This window comes from Rhineura floridana, chromosome 4 (genome assembly GCF_030035675.1).
Source record: "Rhineura floridana isolate rRhiFlo1 chromosome 4, rRhiFlo1.hap2, whole genome shotgun sequence".
In the NCBI taxonomy this organism is placed as follows: domain Eukaryota; kingdom Metazoa; phylum Chordata; class Lepidosauria; order Squamata; family Rhineuridae; genus Rhineura; species Rhineura floridana.
The window spans coordinates 35704951-35728976 of record NC_084483.1 but is presented as its reverse complement, the minus strand read 5'-3'; the positions used below and the strand labels follow the sequence as shown (position 1 = coordinate 35728976).

Genomic DNA, 24026 nt, shown 5'->3' with positions numbered 1-24026 from the left:
TGTAGTCCATTATATTCTGTCCTGCAGTGGCCAGCTAGAACCTTTGGGGGAGCCTATAATATGGGCATGGTGATAGCTATCCAGTGGTTTATTCCCAGTATCTGTTAATCAGTGGTATAGTGTCTCTGATCTTGGAGGTTCAGTGCTGAGCTACTGCGACTCATAGCTGCTGATGGACTTTTCTTCCTTGAATTTGTTTACTCCTTTTTGAAGGTATTGGAGCATACGTGTCCCATGTTTCCCACTTATCAAAGGGAAATGGGGGTGGGAGTGGAAGCAAGCTACTTGCTTACTCCTCTAGCTGGCCACCCAGGCATGCCACCTCAGAAGCAGGTCACAAACAGAGAAGTGCCCAGTGCAGAACACAGGCAGTGGCACTTGAAGCTGCTGGAGTGGAAAGCGAGCTGCCTTTGCTTTGCAAGAATCTCCTTAACTAGCACTGGGCAATCCACCAGAAATTGGGACAGTGGTCCATTGTTGGAATGCAGAGTACTTTCTGCCTTACATGATTAAAATAATAATAATAATATGACAAGCCAATGAGCAGTTGTTGTGCAAAACATAACAAGGACCCCATCTGGTGATGATGAAAGGCCCTGATGTTAAGAACTTGACGTTCTTTGTTGAACAAACTTCAATCCATGTTAAAACCACAGTACCAGATAGTTTTCTGGTATTAAACCTTAGCAGCATACTGATTATTCTTTTGAAAGGTAAATTAGGTTTAGCAAATTGCAGAAGTGGTGATGAGTAGTCATGTTTGCTTCTCTCCTGAACAGGGTTGACAAATCGTCCAGCTTCACTAACAAGAGTAAAGGACCTGGATCTCTGCAGCAATCTTCTGGTGATAATTTTTTTTAAAAAATCATAGTTTTAATTGTCTGCTTTAGTAACTATTTTTGGGCAAATTCACATGTTTATATTGGAGGTGGTAAAGCCTGTATACAGTGGCTTCACAATGTTGTCTTGCATGGGGTGTTGTTTGTGCAAAACAATTCTCCGTGGCAAAACTAGCAGTATTTTTCCATTAGAGAAGATGTTTAAAAGCAGTGACCTAACCACACTAACATTTTTCTAGGGCATCACAAAAAATGATTAACAGAACAATAATACCTTGATTTAGAGTTTTCTCATATGAGGGCACATGACATGTCCTTTTATTTTCAATACTACTTCAGCTTGTCATTTGTATGTGTGAACTGCAGCCTTGGTTCTGACCCAGGTGACTTAGCAGCTGATGGCAGTTTGTGCAAAAAGCGATCACTTTGAGAAACCCACAAAAATGGCTTGATATGCAAGAGAAATAATACAGTAAAAATAGAACAGTATTCTATTATTTTAAAAGTAACTTTTAATTGAAAATACTTTCCTTTTAACAGGAGAATCTTCATCTTCGTCTGCCTCTGAGATTTCTGGGTCACAAATTGTCCCTTCTGCAAATGTGTCAGTACCAGTCCAACCTCCAGCTCCATTGCCAAGGAAGTCACAAATAGTAAGTAGCAAAGAATCTAGGTCAGTCTCTCTTGTATTTGGCAGGTCTTCATGTTGAGAATAAAGGTATTGTGTGGAATCTGATGATTCCAGAAGGGGGGGGGTAAGTTCTTCTGATTCCCTGCTCCTAAGAAAATAGTTTGTGTGTTATAGCAATAAACCACCACCACTGTTTGTTGAACAAACTGCAAATACTCTTAGCTAGGAGTCCATCATACATTGGGCCCCTTCATTTGACTCCTGTCCCATGACAACTGCAGAAGTCGATATATTGTTTGTGCTTGTGCAAATATAGAGTAAGCTAAAGAGCTTTAGCTAAAACAAACTCAGTAAATCACCTTAGCAGAAGCTTTCGTACAGTCCTCGGCTAAAGGACATTAGCAAGATGAATTCAGCTTTAAAGCAAGTCAGATAAATCATTCACTAAGAGCACATGTCTATTCAGTTATAAGGCTCATTGACTTAAAAATAGCAAGTGTACATAGGATTGCAACCTAAATAACCCATTCCACCCTTTGCTATGGTTTGTGAAGTAACCTTGGAAACAAGCCACAAGTTTAGAGTGTAGAATACAACTGGTGCCCTTCCCCAACCTGGTGCCATCCAGATATTTTGGACTACAACTCCCATTAGCCCCAGCCAGCATAGTCAGTTGTAAGGGATGATGGGGAATTATAGTTCAAAACATCTGGAGTGTGCCATATTAGGGAAGGCTGTCTTGTGCTCACAGGACTTTTGATCCAATGGATACCTCAGCTAATGGAATAAAAGGGGAGGCAATTTTTGCCAATTCCCCCTCTTCTCTGCAGCCTCCAGTGCCCCCCCCCAAAAAAATTGGCTCCAGGTTGGGGGGTGCAGCGGGAAGAATGAATCAACAAAAATGTCACCCTGGGCTCCTGCTGGGAGGAAGGACGGGATATAAATTAAATAATAAATAAATAAAAATTGCCTCCTCTCTTCCATTAGCTGAGGCATCTGCTAGATCAAACACTCTTCCATGAGTGCAAGGGCACCAGTTAGATTCTACCTCTATAGCTGAAGCAATTTCTCCAGTACTAGGCAAAGGTAGGAAATTTAGGAACAGATGTGGGTGTGCAGGGGGTGTTTGCTTAGGTTTGCTGGACTAAACTTTTGGCTATAAATAAATATGTGCAATATTTGTGTCCCAGCTATATAGTGTAGTATTTCTTAATATTGCAGAAGCCTAGTTAAAAAAAAAAAGCACAAGAAAGAATCCTTTGTTAAAACAGCAGTCAGTGAAATGCAAAGGATGTGACTGGACCAAGACGTTCTTCCACTTATCAAGGGGTAGCTTCCTAAATACAATTGGTCTGGTGTATTTGCTTCTAAGATAAACGTAAAGATCAAGTGCGGAATGAATTAAGAGCATACTTTGCCATATTTGAAGCTCCTACATGTCTGTTCTGCTGTGTACACAAGTTCAGGGAGATTTAGTGTTGCACAGACACGTAATGAAATATATATTTGTGATGGTTTGCCTTTGTTGAATGATGTTAATGTTTATCATAGCCTGAAGTGTGACCTCCAGATTAATTGTTCTGGAAGACAAAAGCACTGAGGGCAGCTTCATAAGATATTTTGCTACATAAATTAGTATTAAAGTGGTGTTGCATAAGATATAAGGATATAAGATAGCCAGACTGAAGAGCAAGGCGACATTCAGTACTGCTCCAGCGAAGCAGGAAAATGAACTAGCGCTCGGGTAGCACTCTGTGGGAGGGGCTGTGGCGATGGTCAATTGGAGTGTTAACTCTTCCCTGCCTCAAGCACTAACATAGGAAGACAGTACCCACTTGGGGGTATCCTGGTGCCCACTGGAGAAGCATACATTGGGATGCTGATTTTAAGCATGTTGTGTATATTTGTAGGGAGAAGCAAGTTGGAAAGGTTCATTGTTCAGTACCAGAACACATCCTTTACATGGAGGTCACGGGTACAATCTTTAACATCTCCAGGTATGAGGTCCTGGTCTGAAACCCTGGAGAGCTGCTGCGAGCCAGTGTACTAAGTGAGATGGGCCATTGGGCTGACGTGGTTTAAGGCAGCTTCCTGTGTTCTGCTTTCTGAACCTCTTGCATACAAAAAACCATTGTCCGTCCTCTCACTAAAGCTAACTACATTTTCTGTTTTATCTGGCTTATGTTTTCAACATGTTGCTCCTTTTGTGTGTGTGTGTATCTGTTTTGCAGTCAAAAACGAAGCCCAAGAGGGTAAAAGCCATTTTTAACTGCGTAGCAGATAATCCAGATGAGCTAACATTTTCAGAGGGTGATATCATCATAGTTGATGGTGAAGAAGATCAGGAGTGGTGGGTAAGTATTCTTCACCATTTAGAAGTATTCTTCTAAAACATGACAAATAAAGTTGGCAGGAACTTAATCTCTAACAGTCTACAGAACTGAATTGCTGGCTGAAGTACTATTTAATTATTTTCAGAAGTATACACTGAAAGAAACAGACAGAGGAACATGCCTTCAGTCTAATTTGTACTATTCAGATTTGAAACTCATTCTGTCTACATAAACACAGATGGTTTAAAAATTATTTTCAAAACGCCATTATTTCAAAAACCCAAGTTTGTTGCATACATTATAGATAACATTTTGGCCAGGATCCAAAGAATTGCATAACTAGTTTTGTATTTTAAAGGGAACTTTTAAAAGCTTGATTTTCTCATAAAAGATCTCCCTCCTTCATGTGTCAGTCGCTTTTAACACAAGGGGAATTTCAAAGCAGTTTGTGATAAGGCATGCAAGTTAGCTGCTAAAAAACAGAGTAAAGTTTTTTAAAAATGCCACTGGGTATGCCCCAATCCATGACCAACTAGCCCATTTAGTTTTAGCCTTAATCTGTTATTGCTCAAATGTAGTTTTTCTTTTCTGTACTATTTGTCATGAATTATCATTGAACAGTGTTCAGCTAAAAAGTGGTCTTTATGCCTAGGAACAGAGCAATAGAATATACATATTCCCTTATTGTTGTCTTGTGCCATCTATCGCGTGTGCCACTTAAGAAAGATCATTCCACTGGAAATAAGCAAACTTTGGATTTGGAACCTGTATGTGAAAATTTGAAGAAAAAATAAATACTCATTTCTAAAGGAAGGGTATCAATTGTTTTCAGATGTCAGCATTTTGGGAAACATTTCAAATGAAATTTTTTTTTGATAAAAATCTTTCCTTTTTTCTTCACTGCATCCTTTGAATAATTTCAGTTGTTTTAAATAGATCAGTAGAACTGAGAATGTTAGATGTGCCTTATTAGCTATCAACATGAACTACACATCAGTATTGTCCAATGGTTATTTTTATAGCGAAGAAACTATAGCTTTTTCTTAATGGCAGAATATGTTGTTTTGGGTCAATTGTACATGGCTATCTGTTCAGTGGAGGGCAGCTTTCTGTGTCCACTGGTTGAATAGAGACAAGCTTCAACCTTTTCTTAAACATGTTGTGTCTTTTCCAGATTGGGCATATTGATGGAGATCCCAACCGGAAAGGAGCTTTCCCCGTATCATTTGTGCACCGTAATGTTGATTAAACTGCTCCTTGCAGGTGGAGAAACTTTCCATTTCCAGATTTCACTGGAGCTCTCTGCCTGTAATTAGATGATTTACCAGGATACTTCGTGAATGATACACCATAGTTGACTCTTCATTACTGCAAGTCATACGATGGAACTTAAGATTTTTGACTCGCCCATGGAAGGTTTGCTTTTTAGTAGCAGTTCCACTCAAATATTTTCATTGTGAATTGGAAGGCCCTGAAAACATAACACAAGATGCCAAATCTATGAAAAAATATGTGAAACTGATTTCAAATGTGTTGGCATCAAATCCTCCTTTTAAATTTTCTCAGTAACCTAGGCACCATGGTTTTCTCTTCAACAAGCAAGGAAATTTCTGACACACATAACAGGGCTCAGAGTGGCAGACTAGCTAAGAGATTAATGGCTTGATTGCACTAATATATTGCATTTCAGTGCCAATATCAGGTGCCTCTAATGAATATCTGGTCTTTGCACTCAGCATCTTGAAACCTGTCTCAGGACAATGTAGCTGCAGTGAAAACTCAAGTTTTAAGAGTAGCAATTTCTCCTGCTCTTCCTCAGTATGCTACAAAAACACGAGCATATAAAATCTAACCATCACTGAATACTTGTCCACATCCATTGGCTGAGATGAGTTTTGCGGGCTTGGGGTGGAGTACTTACTACTTTGTGAAAGTGCACTGAAGTCCTAGAAGAGTGCTGACTGGTGTATCTAAGGACAAACATTTTTTTTGCAGACTAATTGTCTCTCTGCTGCTTGGTGGTTATTTGTTCAGACAAGACACAAGTATCATGTGCATAGGACTGGGCTCTTCCAGCACATTCATTTTCCTACTGAAGCCTACCACAAAAATCTCTCAGATTTTGATGCATTGGAATTGGCTATAGGCACTCCTCACATGTGATAAATATATACTTGCCAATAACCCTTAGGCAGAAACGCTTACAATTTTGAAAAACTGAGTCCAGTAAGGGTCCAAAACAGGCACTAATGGAGTCTTAAGCACATAATGTAGGTGCTGATAGGATCTAGGATGCTAACAGGATCTATTATCCTGTCCCATAGTAATGCAAAGGAAGGGATGGGAAACAGTCATCAATTTACGGGGTTATGAAAGAAGAGTATTATTGAGTCCCTCCCTACCTTTCCCATCTCCCACACATATGATGAGGAGGAACCTTTAAGATGAAGTAGCTCCATGCAGAAGTGGATGTTCCAGCTCTATGTATCTCCTCAAGGGGAAAGCTATCCCTAAAAGCTGTAGAATGTGCTGCAATCCCTGAAGGAGGGTGTCTCTCCTGACAAAAGGAAAGCCCCATAGCCAATGAAGGGGGTGGACTTGTCACAAGAGAATACAAGTAAAGCCTTTGGTTTCCTAACAGCAACCAATTTGTCTAGGCAGAAATAGATCCCACTATATATCCAGTTTCCGCCATTATTTCATGCTAGTAAATTGGTTTCAGGGAAAAGGATAAAAAAATCTGACTCTTATGATCTGTGGACATTAACTCTATAGGAAATGGCATTTTTCAGGTTGTTTGAATCCTGGAAAAAAGCAATAGCCTTGCAGCAGATACACAAGAAATGAGTAGCTCCATACTTAATTGTATGAAAAAGCTTGCTAGAAAGATCCTCAGCTCCACTAAAGAAATATTTTAATAATTTGATGTAGATATTTACTTCAAACCCTGAATCTGCTTACCTCATATTTTGTAAATATGAGGTCATACTTTTATATACTAAATATACATTTAATGTATATTTTATTTTATTCTTAAGTCATCAATGAGTAACAAAAACCCCTGACGATATTACTGGTAAATAAATGTGAATTACATTTCATGAAATTTTACTTGCAAATATTTTCTTTGAACACGAAAATGTCTGGTTTTTTTTTTTTTAAAAAAGCACATGGTAGTATGTTCATACATAGACTATTGTCATGGGACAATATAGTAAGGTAGCAATCCAAACACCCTCTTGTATTAAGGTATACACCACTGTCCTGCAAGCAATTCAATATCTGTTTGCAGACTTACACTGTGTGCTTAATTCTAGAACATGGTAGTTAACACTGTTAATAATTGTGAATAGATTTCATAATACCAAATTGCTAGACAATTACAAAACATAACAATGTCCTTTTAATGTTTGTATATTGTGATATTGTAAGTTTTTACTTTGCATATGCTACCAAAATGTGCACTGGTAGCATAGAATTAGAATATCAATGTCCAGGTCACATTGGCTTTGATCACAAGTTTTGTGACTATTGTATCTCTAGATTTATCAAGAGAACTTTGAATTTCTGACGCAGAAATTACGTACATATTGGCTAGCATAGGTTGAAATAGCTGGGGGAAACAGGCCAATTGGCATATTTATATTTGGGGTGAGGTGCTGGATCTCACCCTTTTGACTGCCTTGCTAAAGTGGTACATTATGGGGCAACTTGTCAGATGTTTGGTGCAAACCAGTCAGCTTATATTAAAAAACTCAAGTTAATGCAAGCTATTGCAGTGTATATGGGGACAAACTGGAATGTTGCAAGATACTTTGTTGCAAGTTTTAAAGTTAAGTCTGCATATTCAAAGTTCCCACTAAATATATATGTATATTAGAATAATAGTTTGCCACTGCAAATTTATTCAGCTGCTGATGGATTCAGTTTGGCTTTTGACACTATTGTTATGCTTGCATTCCTGGTAAATTAGCAAACGAATCAGTACATTATTTTGCACAATTCACTTATGTACAGTATTTTTAACACAGAATCTTACAGTTAATCTCATGTATGAAATAAGACTTTGGAACTTTATTTGGCCCTTAAAAATCTCACATTGGCCAGGATCCAAGGAACTTCACAAATAGTTGTATGTACCCAGAGGAGGGAGGCTTGGACTTGAAAATAGCTTCTCCTGTCAAGCATCATTTGAAGCCCTGTCATATCAGAGAACAAAAAGTCAAATTTCACTTGAATATGCCTTAGATGCATCTCAAGTAGATGTTTAGAGCCCAGCTTTAGTGTAGAAACTTTCAGATGTCCTGACGAAAGCTTAATCATGGCCACTGGAAGATTTAGAGAAATAATATTTTCTCACACTACAGGGTGAAGGCACTAGGCTTGTAACATAAAGACTTCCCTTTGGAGTTCATGTTTGTATCTATGGCACTATTTGACCTATTTAAAGTTAGATATCCTGGATTTAAAAAAAACAGCCAGATGGTACAATTTCCAGGTCATGTCATCTTTCACAGTTGACAACAGGGGCTGGTGATAGCAAACTGCTACTGAGCACATAAAATGACTTTGGTTAACTGTTTTAAAAAGGAGTATAAGACACCTAAAATGCAGTTCAGAATGCTACTTGAGATGTATAATTTTCAACGTTATGGTTTTAATTGTTTAGTTGCAGAGCAACTGTATACATTGTATAACCCAAATCCTTATTTTTAGTGTCTGGATGCAGTGATTTATAATTGGAGCATGATTAATTTTACTTATGTTGAGCTAGTCACTTGACTGAAAAAATAAACTGATTTTAAGTCTCATCTTGACTCTTTCTTTTGAGTATGAAAGAGCCTTAATTAATGAGCAATAACCAGTATTTCGCCTTGATGTATTAACTATGAATCCTAAAACTGCTAATCTTCTTAACGCTAATCTTAAATGTGAATTCTGTCTTATGTAATAAGACTTTAAAAAATTTACAAATCAATCCTGTGCAAAGCAGGAGAATCCAAGGTAAAGAAACGACCAAATCAAAAGTCCTACTATGCTCACCTTGCCAGGGTTGAAAGTAGAAGGTGGCATTTTTCTAGGGTTTTCCTTTAGCTGTTCTCCCCCCCCCCAATTTACTCTCCCACTGAGCCTACTGGAAGGGAAAACAGATATGTGGTGAGGCGACCAGAACTGTACAGAGTATTCCAAGTGCCATTGCACCATTGGTTTGTAAAATAGCATTATGGTATGAACAGTTTTATTTTCAATCCCTAGCATGGAATGTCTTTTTCAGAGCTGCTATGTACTGGATCATTGTCCGCATTGAGCAATCTGCTACAACCCCAAAGTCTTAGTCCTGATCAGTCACCACCAACTGAGACCCCATCAGCATAATGGTGAAATTAGGATACCTGCTCCCTCCCCTGTGCATCACTTCACACTTGCATACATTGTATTTGCCATTTTACTGCCCATTGACCCACTTTTGAGAGATCGTTTTGGAGCACCTTACAAATCCCTTCTTGGTTTTTACCAGCTTTCTCATAACAAACATCAAGCTAACTAGCCTGTAATTTCCAAGATCTCTTTTTAAAAATTGGTGTTACATGGCCTGCTTTCTAGTCTTCAGGTCTGGGCTGATTTTAAGGGCAAATTACATATTCTTTGTTACAAGATCAGCATTTTCACATCTGAGTTATTTAAGAACTCTTTGTGGATGCCATCAGGATGTGGCCATTTGTCAATAAAGTCTAGAACTTCATCTCTGGTCACCACTATTTTCCTCAGTTCCTTAGATGCCCTTCTAACAAAGGTTAGTTCAGGTACAGGGTCTGCTCTGCATTTTCTGCTGGGAAGAGATCTGCAAAGAACTCATCCAACTTCTCTGTTTTCTTCCTCGTTTAGCACACCTTTGATTCCCTTGTCATCCAAAAGTCCAACTGCCTTCTTAGCGAGTCTCCTGCTGCTAATATAAATATTGATTTATCCAGTTGGTATTTGTTTTCAACAAAGCACTTTGTAATATTTTTTTGCATCCATTACCAGCTGCTTACATTTATTTTGCTGAAGTTTATGTACCTTTTTGTTCTCATTAGGGCAACACTTCCATTTTTAAAGGAAGTGTGCTTTGCCCCATAACACAAAAACACAAATGCTCAAATTTAGTATACTAGAAGGCAGGTGTGGCTAACCCTTTTTGCCATAAGGGCCACATTCAAACTAGATGTGTCTGACATCCAACCCTCCAAGGGCCACATGGCAGTGATGGGTGTGGCCACTTCACACACATGCACATACACACAGCACCCCCCCCTCAGCTGATCTGTGCAGATGAGCTGTGAGGGAGTGTTATTACCATCACTCCACTCATCAAATTACCCGTCTGGGGAGGGAGTGACTCACATCCTCCAATGAGGATGTCCATCCAGGTGTAGCATCTATGTTCATTTTTCCCTTTTTGCTACCACTGCCAACATTGGTGGAGTCTTTAGGGAACAGATCAGGACCCCAAACTCGAGGTTACCACCCCTGCTATAAGCTGTTGAAAATGTTCACACAGTATTTAACAAGACACATCTTTAATTCACTTTTTTATTCATGTACAAAAAAATGGAAAAAATATTTTAAGTAAGATTTGATATTTAGCACTTAAACTTATACATGGCTGTGCAAATATGGTCAAAAGGGTCAGCTGAGCTCTTAGTAACATAGTTTGGAATACAGACAAATTTTATTTACAAAAATACTTTGTTCAAGCAGATATTTAAAAAAACAAGTTCACATCTAACAAATACCTGCTTTCATTTTGTCTCTGCTGCAGTCACAGTAAGTAATACTTCCTCTCAGTATGAAGTGCAGCTGTCGAAATTCAGGACTTCTCAGATGTTAAAACAGAGTCAAAGGCTGTTGACAGCACCTTACAAATAGCTTGTGCTTGTTCCTGCATTATATATATATATATAAAGAGCTGCTCATATTTGTTTTCATGGACATGAAAGAGCATTCAACCTGCAGCCTATCTCAGTGTTTCAGCATTTTCCTTATGGCATGTTCTGCTTCAATCAAATTTCAAGGTAAAGAATGCTCATTATCAAAAGCTGGGGTAGCCAGTGCAGTGCTCTCCAGATATTTTGAACTCCCACCTGCCCCAGCCAGCATGGCCAATGGCCAGGGATGATGGGAGCTGGAGTCTACAACATCTGAAGGGCACCATGCTAGCTATCCCTGATCTAAAGCATTCTATGTGGGACAGTGGGATCAGCCTATAAATGTTAGTGAACACATGAACTGTTTGCAAGTCAAAACTAATAGCATAAACTGTTTGATATTCCACACGGGCTATTGTTAACAGAGGGACAGCTCCTGAACATGCACAGGTTTCCTTGTTTACTCAGCAATCACGGTTGCTAGTATAGGAGATTACAAAGCTAAGTAGTATTAATGGATGATTTGCTAGCGTGCATATGGACACGTAAACACAGCAGAAAGCCAGGCTGGTATGCTTAAAATTCCAATATACTGCTACTATAAAGCTATGAGAATAAATGCCAACACTTGCTGTTATACTACATTTAACTTCCCCCTCTCTAGAAGATCAAATCGCCACTGGTAGCTGAGTAAACTGGAGATGTGCTTCCTAGAAGAGACTGCAAGTTGGTTCTAGCCACCCTGCTTCATTTAATGAAGCGAAAGATTTAACTGAGCAGAACTTTATCCTCAAACCTGTAAGCAGCATCAAGACAGAATGACTGATAGGGAGAAAATCGTCATGTCCAAGTGTATGCAATTATTTTAAAGTTACAGGACTGCCATAGTTTATTTTCACACAGGCTCCTGTTTCACTTGCATCGTCTCTGATACAAAGGGTTAGGGTTGTGGCAGGAATAATTGCGTGTGCAACAGGCATGCCTTTAGTGCCACTCTAACACTTGCACAAATAGCGGTGGCTGGCATTTCTGGCAAGTGTGCCACAAATCATGTCCCAAGTCCTCATTGCTCTACTGCAGTGGTTCCCAACCTTTATGAGTACAGGACCCCCTCTGTAACCTCAAAAAATTTCACAACCCCCACATGCTAAGCGTTGGTCTCCCTGCTGCTGCTACTCTGGCCAGCACCACAATTTGTATGCAGGCAGAGAAACAGATGCAGGAGAGAGAAATCTGCCTGGCAAGAAATTAAAGCCCAATAAACGTGAGCATCCAGTTCACCCAAGTCTATATGCAAAATCAAAATAGGAGGGCCTGAAAACAAACGCACATGGTCCTACTTCTAGCCCTCACTCCCTCCTCCTCTCCCCTTACACCAAAAGGAGGGTGTCCCATGGGGGGGGGAGGAAGAAGAGAGGAGCTGCCTCCTTTCCCTCTCTTTCTGAGGCAAAGGGGTGAGGAGTGAACTTTTCTCTCCATCTTCAGTCTCCCCCCCCCCAATCACCACCACCTTCACCTTAGTCTGGATTTGAGTCTGGGATTACAGGAAAATGTATGGGGAGGGGGGAGCGTGTTGCTGCATGCCTCTATGTTTGCATTTCAGGAGTCTGGCGAGTTGTGGGAAGGGATTGGAAGAAGGCCAGAAGACCACCCTCTCCTACCCACACACAGCTCCCACTCAGTACATGTTGGCCACCATAGCTGTGCTCTCCCCCTTCTGCTGTTGTTGCTGCTGCCACTGGCCCAAGCAATGTGCAAAGGCTACCCTTCTCCATAAGGGGTTAAGGAGCTGGGAGCCCAGGAAGAGCAATCAGCAGCAGGTCTTCTTGGGGGGGTAGGGAATGAAAGTCGCTTGTACTTGCTCAGTTTGTTTCAGCTGGCTTGAAGCCTTTAAAAAAAAAATTCCTCTTAGCTCTTCGCGACCACCCTAGAATGACTTCCTGACCACCCTGGGGGTCGTGGCCCCTAGGTTGGGAACCACTGCTCTACTGTATTATGTAATTGTCCATATCCCAATTTTGCCTCTGATCTCGTGATCCAGGAAAGAGACAGCAAAATATGGGAGCGGCAAAGCAAGCCACAGGCCTGACTATGCCACAGCCAGGCTTATGCACCTGCTTATGCCTTGGTGTACCACAAGTTGGGCATACACCATTTCCTTATATGGGACCCAATGGTACAAACCCATTTTGCCATGTATTGCTCTAGCACATGTAGCTGGACATAATTCACAAGTATAGCACTGCACACATTAAATAGCTTCTTGTCAACCCAGAGTATCCAATACGTTTTTTAAAAATATAGTAAACATGAATCTTACCATACTATTACATTGGTATATCCAAAGGCTGTATTCTTCATAGTTTGCATCAGTTGTCTTTAAAGCCAGTAAACTTTTCCCTGCCCCTAGGCCATCATCATAGCAGACCATTCGAACAATTAGGTAGAGTGCATGTCTATGCAAAACATCCTGAAAATTCCACATGTTAATTTGTCAGTCAAATTTTTATTACTTGGAGCCAATAGCCATTACAATATCCATCACTAAAAAACCCCAAGGCAATCCAGCATATCAATTTTCAGAACTGCATATTATCAAAACTTAAAATTATAAAGTTCCCCAAATCATTTAAATCACAAAATCCTTTTGGCAGTCAACACAATTTTGGGTATTAAAAAATTTGTATGAGCCAGTAACTACATTTCATCCAACTGACCTTCTAAAAAAATTATGGAGTGAATAAAGGAATCTCTTCCTAAGTCAATTGTGTAAAGGGCAATGAAGAATACAATGGACTGTCTTTGATTGAGCCAGATTTGCTTACAAAAAGATGGTAATTTGTCAGCCTATTAAATAATTTATTGGGAGCTATCATGTGGGCATAGTTTGAAATCTGAGCTGAGTAAATGTACATCTAACAGGAAAAAAAGTTAATTCCTGCAGATAAACAGCCCTTTAATAATAAAATTAAAAATTTTAATATACCATCTTACAAGTCAAAAATATCCCAATATGACATTATGGGCAAAACTGAATACAGTAGGGCCCCACTCATATGGCAGGTTAGGTTCCAGACCCCCGCCAAAAAGCGAAAACTGCCGAAAAGCGGATCAGCTGTAGCGCGTGAGGGTCTGGAACCTAACCTGATGATTGCGCCAGAGGAGGAGAAGATCAGCTGTAGTGCACTACAGCTGATCCTCCCCTCCTCCGGCACGATCAGCTGGAGTGCGGGAGTCTTGTCTCCCCAAGGAGGAGAAGATCAGCTGTAGTGCACTACAGCTGATCCTCCCCTCCTCCGGCAAGATCAGCTGGAGAGGGGGGAGTTCCAGCCCCCCCTCCAGCTGATTGCCCCACGGGTGCTGAGAAGCGGGGCCCTACTGTAAGTCAACACCAAACTCTTACAACACCGTACCCAGCCTTCTCTGTTCTGCAGGTCTAAAAAACCCACAAAGCTTCGCTAAATACTGGTCTGGCATCAGCAAGGTTTTTCCCCCCAGTATTGAATCATGGATTTCTGAATGTATTCTTTTAGAGGAGGGAACTCTTTCAGAGCTAAGCACAATGCAAGTAGTGTACATAGGAACTTATTCTGGATTATATCCAATTTGTCTCTACTAGTGAGCTACTCCAGATTGCTGCACCATAATGCAAGAACAGTTCTAGGTTTAGCAACAAAAACTTATTTATTGAAGTATTTATAATCCACATTTTCATAAAGGCATATCAAGGCAGTACACAACATACAAGACTATAATAAAATCAGTGAAAGCATGAGTAATTACTGGTTGGTTAAAGAGAAAAAAAATCATACAGCAAAGCCCTGTCTAAACAACACAGTTTTCCAAAGCTGACTAAAATAAGGCAGAGACGATTCCTGCTGAACCTCTACTGGTAGGAAGTTCTACAGGGCACAGCCTGTCACACTAAAGGCTCAGTCCCTAGTAAAGGCCAAGAGAACCTTAGGGGTGTGGGGAACCACCAGGGGTGTGGGGAACCACCAGAGGATCTCAGTGACTGAGGTAGAGCATAAAGGATCAGGCAGTCCTTAAGGTACTCTCACAGCCCAAGTGGTTTAGGGCTCTGCAAAGCAACACAAGTATCTTGAACCTGGTTCAGTGGTAAATCACCAATTGATGCAATTGTCTCAGCAGTGGAGTAACATGTTGCCAGTAACTGTTCTTGTGAAAAGTCTGGCTGCTGCACTCTGCACTAGTTGCAGCTTCCGGATGCATATAAAGTGCATTACAGTAATCAAATTTTGAGGGTACCAATGCATAGACCACTGTGGTCAGGCTATTACTGTCCAGGAACAGTCACAGCTGGCATACTAGTTGAAGGTGGTAGAAAGTGCTCTTGGCCACAAAGGTCACTTGGGCCTCTAGTGACAGAGATGGATCAAGAAGTATCTCCAGAATATGTATCTGCTCCTTCAGAGGGAGTGCAACCCCATCCAGAACAGGCAATTGACCTATCTCCTGGACATGGGAACCACCCACTCACAAGGCCTCCAGCTCTCTAGGATTCCAGCTCAGTTTACTGACCCTCATCCAGTACACCACTACATCCAGTCACTGGTCCAGGGCTTGCGCAGCCTCTCCTGACCCAGATGTAAAGGAGACATAGGTATCATCAGTGCACCAATGACACCTTACTCCAAAACCCCTAATGACCACTTGCAATGGCTTCACATAGATTGTGAATAGCATTGGGGACAAAATAATGCTCTCTGGCACCCTAGCATAAATACCAGGTGGTCAAAGGGCACACTCTCAAAGCTACTCTTTGGACATTACCCTTCAGGTAAGAACAGAGCCACCGATACCCATTTTGCAGAATCTGTCCAGAAGGATACCATGGTCAATGGTACTGAAAGCCCCTGAGAGACTGAGCAGAAGGAGTAGGGTTATACTTCCCCTGACCTTTTTGTCTGGGCGACTAGAGCTGATATGGTCTTAAACCCAGAGTGGGTTTAAAGGTAGGAATCTAGATATTCTAGATCTAGATAATCATCCAGGAATTCTGCAGTTGTTCTGCCACAATCTTCTCAGTCACCTTCCCCTAAAAGAAGTATTTGTGATTGGGTGATAACTATTATAATCCATCAGGTCCAGGGCTGGCCTTTGCAGTAGTTTTTCAGGCTATAACTTAGCAACCTGAATATCTGTTGAGTGGGAGAGAGAAATGGAAAGGCACACTAAATAAAAGCACACCACTCTGCAACTTTTTGTTGTAGATTTCCCTTGTACACTATTAATCATAGATTTTATTAGACTAGGAAACAAAAGACTGGAATGGGTCTCTGATGGAACCTTTACGAAAATAACTACGTATGTGTTTCACCATATCAAAATCTGGGAATTATCTGCCTTGCTAATATTTAAGTAAAAGAGGAAGAGAAAATGAAGAACTCCCATAATTCCTATTAAACAATCAAATAGGATCTTTTAAAACCAGCAACTACTTACATACTGGTCTAAACTTGTGACTTTAATACCATACTTGGAAACTCCCATAACAAATTCTTCTTCCCCTGGAACAAAGGGCAGCTTTCCATCTTGCTTTGGGAAAAAACAAAGAAGAGACATTGCATGCACATATGAGCACAATTAATAAGCTACTGAGCATTCACTCAAGACAGTTTGATGAAGAAGTAAGTCCCATAAAACTGCTGTTTTTTTCATGTAGATAAATAAGCAAAAGCTGCAGCTTTCAAAGAGTGACAATAACTCCATGAAAGCTTATTGACAATGATAGCAGCAACTTGGTGACCTTAGTTTACACTGCAGAATCCACAGTACTACACACACACACACAATGGTTTCTGAAGGAGATCAAAAGGAAATACTTTTTGGTGATTTAAAACAAGCCAACACTTGCTTTCCTACAACTCTCTTGCTCAGCTACTCTTATCTTTACAATTGCTATATATCACTACCTTTTAAGAAAGGAGCAGAAAAACCTGCACAACTGCTATTTAGCAAAAGCTAATGATCTGCATACATGCTGTACAATTCAAGGTCAGCCAGACTGATCTGGATGCAGCAGCAGATACTCCGCACATTAGAGTGTACCAGGAAAAAACTCATAAAAAACTTTCCAGCCTCCCAGACCTGCTGCCAATACTAATGAGAAGTGGCTGTTTGGAAGTCAGCAGAGTCAGACGTCAATCCTTAAAAATAAAGATGGTTGGAGATGAAGTTCAGTTCCCATAAAAATACCCAAGGGGAGCTGTTCCACTTCAACTTATAAATAAAAATATAGTCAAAAATCTTTACCTGTGCCACATCTATGTAGTTTATCAAGTCCAGTGGCCCCTCCAAAACCTTGCTTTCATCAAACTTCAGTTTTTCAATGGCACCAACATATTTTACTCTAAATTCTGCACAAGTATCTGAGTTATTGCTCTGGCCTATAAAGAAAGAGACATTTAAATAATTAATCTGACTCCATCGTTCTAATCATTGACAAACGTCTGGTATATCAAAACTGACTCAGTCTGCTGTCCTGTCTCACACAGATTTAGCAGCATGAAAACAAAGAGACAACACTTCTTATCTTTACAATTTGCCCTGCCCCACACCTTCAGTAAGTGCCTTTGCCTGGCTGAAATGTGTTCTTGAACTGTGCTGAATGCCTCCTGCATGCTTCAGTGGGGGATGGCGAGATCCATATGTGTGGGTAGAAACCTCAGAGTCTTGCATAGCATGGAATGTAACTGACATGAGGAAATGTAGCCTTTGGTAGGGGAAATGTTTCTCACCCTTGCATCACCATGCAGTGAAGGGCAAGCCCACTCTGGTCTCCTGCTGGGAGGCACGGCAGGATATAAATCAAATAATAAATAAACAAACAAAATAAGAAGGGAGGAATACTTAACGGATGCCAAGAGTGGACAGCACGCACAATGGGGCGCACATACAGGAAGACGGAAGTTGAGAGAGAATAAGTTGAAAAGCAAACAGTTAAAACTCAGAAGAACATCTTTTTCTTCAATTAATGTAGCAATATGGTCCCAGTGTAAAACAAGAAAAAATGAATGATTTGTGTGGTTGTCTGGCCTATTCCAATAGCATTAAAAGATATATCTTGAAAGAAACATTCCAAGTAGACTGGAATCAGGAGGACTTACTTACATTTCTTAGATTGGGGTACTAGCTGTTTCTGCACATACAGAGCATAAAACCAGGTGTATCGGGATCCTATGGATTCACGGGAGCACAGGACAGCCTCAGAAGGTGGCATGGACACAGCATTACACCAAATGTAAACTTGAAAATGTGTGGACCCTTCCCGGTAAAATCCCAAAAGGCAGAGGAGTTGCCAAGTAATATTTCTATGATTAGGAGTATGGGATTCTAATGTCCTGTCTACCTCTTTGCCTGTCCATAGAACTATCAGATACAGAGGAAGTTATGCAAAGTAGTGAAGATTGCTGAACTATAGAAAAAGACAACAAATCATGTACAGACATATACTGAATAGACAAAACGATATATAAACATAAGGTACATTGCAAAGCTGTATATCTTGTAATGATTTTACATATTAATAATTTATAATACCAGTTGCAACCTTTGTGTCATTTGTTGCTAAAAAAAAAGTTCTGTGTCCATATGGACACATCCCTAGCCATAGCTCCATTCATCTACACATTCCTATAGATAATGTCATCAGGCCATCATCAGTTTCATACCTGAACTTTTCGTGGAGTCTGTATCTAGACTAGCCACAGTACTAGATCTTGAAAGCCCACCAAGACTGGAGTCCACTGACTAGGTAAGAAAGAATAAATATTAAAAGATTATGACGTTTTTCCAGTCAAATGATCTTTAGAAATGTGCTTTTTTATAAACAAAGCAAGTGCTCTGTTACTAGACTACAACTCTTCTCAGCCCCAGACAACATGCCAATAATCACGGACAATGGAAGTTGTAGTCCAGCAACATCTGGAAGGCAAAACATTACCCACCCTACACTAAATAATTCAACTTTTAATGGCTCTTAAATTGTGCCTGCTGCATAGCTTAAATTAATGTTACATTAGACACCTCATTTTTCATTTCTACACTGAACCTTTGATACATTTTTGAAGTATACTTCCAGATATTTTATAAACTGTACATTAATCTGTCCAGCAGACAGCATTAAAGGGTCCAGATTCTTCCCCAGAAAAAATAAAGGGGGGGAGGGAAGGAAATCACAGAAGCCATGGCACTCAGCATTTGTATCTAGTTCAGGGGTGAGGAACCTTTTCTGGTTGGAGGACCAGATCTTCATTTCCCCCACACCTGGTGGGCCAAAATTCACGGGTGGGCAGGGCAGCCTACCTGACATCATAGTAACATCAGGAGATGGTTCCTTCTGAAGCCCCGATTTTGGGGACTTCAAAGCGAACTGTGGGGCTTTCAAACATGAAGGGGGCTGAAGGCGCACTCCGAATGGCCCACTAACTGATAGGCAAATGGGAGACCGCCCTCAAATGCCTGTCCTCACTAGTGACATCAGCTGGTGGGCATGGTTTGAGGGAAGTGACCTCATGGGCCATACTGTACTCCATGGTGTGGCATGATTGGCCTGCTGGCCAGAGGTTTTCCACCTCTGGTCTAGTCCATTACAAACAGCTTTATTCAGTGTATGGTATGATCATATTCTTTTACCAGACCGCACTATCAGAAAACAATGGCTAGCCTTCAGTAAGGGTTCCATTTACTGCTTGTTACACAAAGCAACATCTACAACACGACCCGTTTCAAGTCTTCCAAATGATGAAAACTGACACAGTGGCTATATTCGAACACAACAAAGCCTCGGACTCATGTGCTTCCCCTCACTTCGCTCTTCTTTAGCACGTCTACAGAACATCAGAAGCTTTCTCATTTTCAATTGATAGCAAGTTAGTGTCTCAGGGGTAGCAAATGTGGGGCCCTCCAGATGTTGCTGGACTACAACTCTAATTATCCCTGACTGTTGGTCATGCTGCGTGGGGCTGATGGAAGTTGTAGTCCAAAATAGCTCCACAAAATAGCACCACATTGGCTACCCCTCACTGGTTTATCTTGACTATGATTTATTGAAACATGCAAGTTTCATAAACAAAGGATCAAAGTTGGCTTGTTTCAGTAATCCATAGTTAAGAAAGAGAGAAAGACCTCAATGGATGACTGAAGAAACTCTTAAAATGGTTAAAGAGAGAAGGAAAGCAAAAGCAAAAGGAGATGGAAATACGGTCAGAACCCTAAATGCAACAATACAGCGACTAGTACGTAGGGACAAAGGAAACTATTACAATAGTTATTGTATAGAAATAGAAGAGGACAACAAAAAGGGTAGAACAAGAGCCCTATTCCAAAAGATTAGACAAATGAAAGGGAAATTTAAACCAAGAGTAGGGATGTTGAATAATCATCAGGGGAATACACTGACTGACCGAGATGAAATAAAAGGAAGATGGAAGCAACACAGTGAGGAACTCTATAAAAGAGATGCCAGGATGACAGATTCATTCACGGAGGAACTGTATGATGAAGAACCAGAAATTTTAGAATGTGAGGTGAAAGCTGCCTTAAAATACTTGGAAGAAATAAATCACCAGAAATAGATGGCATATCAATCGAGTTGCTACAAGCTACCAAGACTGAATGTCCAAATTTTGACAAACATCTGTCAACAAATATGGAAAACTAAACAATGGCCCACAGACTGGAAATGTTCAATATACATCCCAATTCCAAATAAATGGGATCCTAGCGAATGCAGTAATTATCGAACTATTTCCTTAATATGCCATGCAAGTAAAGTAATGCTCAAGATTCTACAACAAAGGCTCTTACCATATATGGAATGAGAAATGCCAGATGTCCACGCTGGATTTAGAAAGGGAAGAGATAACAGAAATCATATTGCAAACATATGTTGGATAATGGAGTGGACCGAGGAATTTCAGAAAGAAATCAACCTGTGCTTTATAGATTACAGCAAAGCCGTTGATTGTGTAGATCATGAAAAACTATGGAATCTTTAAAAGAAATGGTGGCGCCACAGCATCTGATTGTCCTGATGCGCAACCTATACTCTGGACAAGAGGCTACTGTAAGGACAGAATGTGGAGAAACTAATTGGTTCCCAGTCAGAAAGGGTGTGAGACGGATGTATTTTATCACCCTATATATTTAATTTATACGCAGAAGGTATCATACGGAAAACGGGATTGGACCAAGATGAAGGAGGTGTGAAAATTAGAGGGAGAAATATCAATAATTGAAGATATGCAGATGATACCATACTACTAGCAGAAACCAGTAATGATTTGAAACAAATGCTGATCAACATTGAAGAGGAAAGCACAAAAGCAGGACTACAGCTTAACATCAAAAAGACTAAAGTAATGACAACAGAAGATTGATGTAACTTTAAAGTTGACAATGAGGACCCTGACCTTGTCAAGGATTATCAATACCTCAGCACAGTCATTAACCAAAAGGGAGACAATAGTCAAGAAATCAGAAGAAGGCTAGGACTTGGGAGGGCAGCTATGAGAGAACTAGAAAAGGTCCTCAAATGCAAAGATGTATCACTGAACACCAAAGTCAGGATCATTCAGACCATGGTATTCCTGATTTCTATGTATGGATGTGAAAGTTGGACAGTGAAAAAAGTGGGTAAGAGAAAAATCAACTCATTTGAAATGTGGTGTTGGAGGAGAGCTCTGAGCATACCATGGACAATGAAAAAGACAAATAATTGGGTGTCAGAACAAATTAAACCAGAACTGTCATTAGAAACTAAAATGATGAAACTGAGGTTATCATACTTTGGACACATCATGAGAAGACATGATTCACTAGAAAAGACAATAATGCTGGGGAAAACAAAAGGGAGTAGAAAAAGAGGAAGACCAAACAAGAGATGGATTGATTCCATAAAGGAAGCCACAGACCTGAACTTACAAGATCTGAACAGGGTGGTTCATGACACATGCTATTGGAGGTCACTGATTCATAGGGTCACCATAAGTCGCAATTGACTTGAAGGCACATAACAATGATAGTGAAGACTAACCTCAGAAGTGCAAATTAAGACATAATGCAAACCTCTGGTTAGGTAAAGTGTATGCAAAAGTCATACTGGAGAAGAAGAGGAAAGGAGTGTGCCAGTTCAAGACTCACCTAGATTTATTTCTATACCAAGAAACCATACTTTGTTACATCCAAATGCAACCAGTGTATAATGCATCACATTGCAGTATAACATCCTTTAGCAACAAGAACATTTTAAATACATTCCTTGTCCCCACTCCACAAGTTAAGCAGTATTTCACTCATCATTCACAATCCACTTTCAGAGGATCTATCTGTAATAACAGCATTTAAGATAAATTAACTTTTACAGTTATCTTTCTTAATCATAACAGTACAAAATACATAAAATAGTTTATTTGGTTGGTTTACTTTAGTAAGCCCAAGATTATTCTCATTTTGAACTCCAAGCCTGAGTGAAGAAATAGCAAATAAAATACCCAGATATGTGAACATTTCCTTTTGGAAATGTAGATTCATCTGTAGTTCTACATAACTTCAGGATGTACTTCTGAATACACCACCTAGTGGATGGAAAATTTTCATAACATCACAGAAGGGATAAACAGAGAGGGAAAATACTCTCAATTTAGTTATACATATTCCACAGAAAGATAAGAAAATATTTTTAAATTGCTAATTTTAAATAAGGCATATCGATTGCTTACCTTACTTTTAGTACTGATTTCACTGCTTTGTGAACTGCTACTACTGTGCCGCTTTTTCCCTTTCCTGAACATTTTTTGCCGACATAAGAATCAGAGAGAAAACTGTAAGGAGTGAAAAAAAAGTCCTGCTTGCTGCATCATTAATACTTCGATCCTAAACAGATACATACACATAAACTTCACATAGATACATATTTACATTTAAGATGGAGGCTCGGATCTCACAGTTAAAAAGTAGAGTCAAGCAGCTGTTGTTACTTGTGTGTCAAACTGGCTTCTCCAGAGGTCAGGGTATAAAACTGAAAAACAAAACATGTATATTTGATTCCGATTTCTGAATATTAGTACTGAACACAAATATCTTCAAGATCAAACAATTATTCTTCAAAATATTGTAAAGATTAACATTTATTGTCTTCACTCCAATTTTAATAGCATGAATGCTTGTACAACCACCTCGTTTCCTTTAATAGTATACACATTTCATTGAATGCTAAAAGCTTTCCTATTTCTACAAGACGAGTTGACTCACAGGCAACATCAGATTTCTCTTTAAAGCACAGTTTTATGTTTTTATTGGTTACATTTTTATTGCACTACAGATCAATAAATATTTAAAATAACTAAGATTCAAGATACAGGTTTAGACAGGATATTCTTTTAAGGAATCGTTCTGCTAACGATATGGACCATTGAGAAAGGTGGCCTGAAAAACTACAGTACTATTTGTATTGGTCTGGTCAGTACCTGCAGCATGGAGAGAGGAATGATTGAATGGTTTTAGAACTGATTTTTTCTCCACATGATTATTTCAGGAGATAGGTTACTTCCCATTTTTCTTCTCCTTCCTCTGTGCCTTTAACAGCAGCACCACAAGCAGAAATCCTGCAAGAGAAGCTTCTCCACATCACAGCATCTCATAGTGAACAAATCTGCAGCTATCACATTCCCCAGAATCTCTACCAAAAAACAAAACAAACAACTGGTCAGTTAATATCATCATTGTCACTGTCTGCACTTTCTGCATTTCATTTCTCTCCGACCTCACTGTTTAAAATCCTCCTTCATTCCCCCCCTCCCTGAATATATGCCAACAACTTCCTGAGTGGAGTGGAGTCCACGAAAGCTTGGATTACGTTCAACTGAGTCCTACTCAGTCAATCCACTGAAATGAATAAACCTAAGTTAGTCGTGCCTGTTAGCTATTCTGAGTCGAACTAATACTGAATACCACTCCTGATGATCCAAGTAAGCCTGTTAACCTTTAAGGTGCCCCAAGACTCTGTTGGTTTTGCTGTCGTGTGACTGGCACAGCCATCCCCGGAAAACCCTGCTCTAAAGTTCACAAGTTGAATTAAAGGGACATCAGAAGTATCACACACACACACACACACGCCTTCTGAGACAAAATTCACTCCTACCTTTCCTTACCACCACTACCCACTTCTACAACAACGAATACAGGGAACCCCTTCCTTTTCGCCTTCCGGTTCCCACCCATCACATCAAGGAGCTTCCGCTCCGCCTGCCCCTTCTTCCGCTCTAGCACTTTTTGACTTCTAGGGGGCGCT

General features: G+C 40.0%; 2 protein-coding genes across 7 annotated transcripts in view; one reads left to right on the top strand and one right to left on the bottom strand.

The window, feature by feature from the left end:
- Positions 1 to 8590, top strand: part of ASAP2 (ArfGAP with SH3 domain, ankyrin repeat and PH domain 2) — a 151234-nt gene extending 142644 nt beyond the window's left edge. For all 3 annotated transcript variants that reach the window (XM_061622818.1, XM_061622816.1, XM_061622817.1), the window contains 4 exons: positions 780 to 844; positions 1380 to 1492; positions 3702 to 3824; positions 4978 to 8590. In XM_061622818.1, coding sequence (XP_061478802.1) covers positions 780 to 844; positions 1380 to 1492; positions 3702 to 3824; positions 4978 to 5052 — 376 coding nt within the window. In that variant the 3' untranslated portion in view covers positions 5053 to 8590. The remainder of the gene's footprint in view (positions 1 to 779; positions 845 to 1379; positions 1493 to 3701; positions 3825 to 4977) is intronic.
- Positions 8591 to 9731: 1141 nt separating this feature from the next.
- On the bottom strand, positions 9732 to 24021 carry ITGB1BP1 (integrin subunit beta 1 binding protein 1). 4 transcript variants are annotated; one of them, XR_009762145.1, is made up of 10 exons: positions 23877 to 24021; positions 23203 to 23414; positions 22655 to 22754; positions 22456 to 22557; positions 18406 to 18484; positions 16988 to 17121; positions 16178 to 16270; positions 13032 to 13181; positions 10580 to 10725; positions 9732 to 9750 (listed from the first exon to the last, which is right to left on the bottom strand). XR_009762145.1 is itself a non-coding variant. In XM_061622814.1 (9 exons), the coding sequence occupies exons 4-9, from the start codon at positions 22525 to 22527 to the stop codon at positions 10654 to 10656; spliced, it is 600 nt and encodes a 199-aa protein (XP_061478798.1). In that variant the 5' UTR covers positions 22528 to 22580; positions 22655 to 22754; positions 23203 to 23414; positions 23877 to 24021; the 3' UTR covers positions 10347 to 10653. The 4 variants fall into 4 exon arrangements, 3 of the variants coding, with proteins under 3 accessions (XP_061478798.1, XP_061478799.1, XP_061478797.1); XM_061622814.1 differs by lacking the exon at positions 9732 to 9750 and having other exon boundaries at positions 10347 to 10725; positions 22456 to 22580; XM_061622815.1 differs by lacking the exon at positions 9732 to 9750 and having other exon boundaries at positions 10347 to 10725; positions 22681 to 22754.
- Between the last annotated feature and the right edge of the window lie 5 nt (positions 24022 to 24026).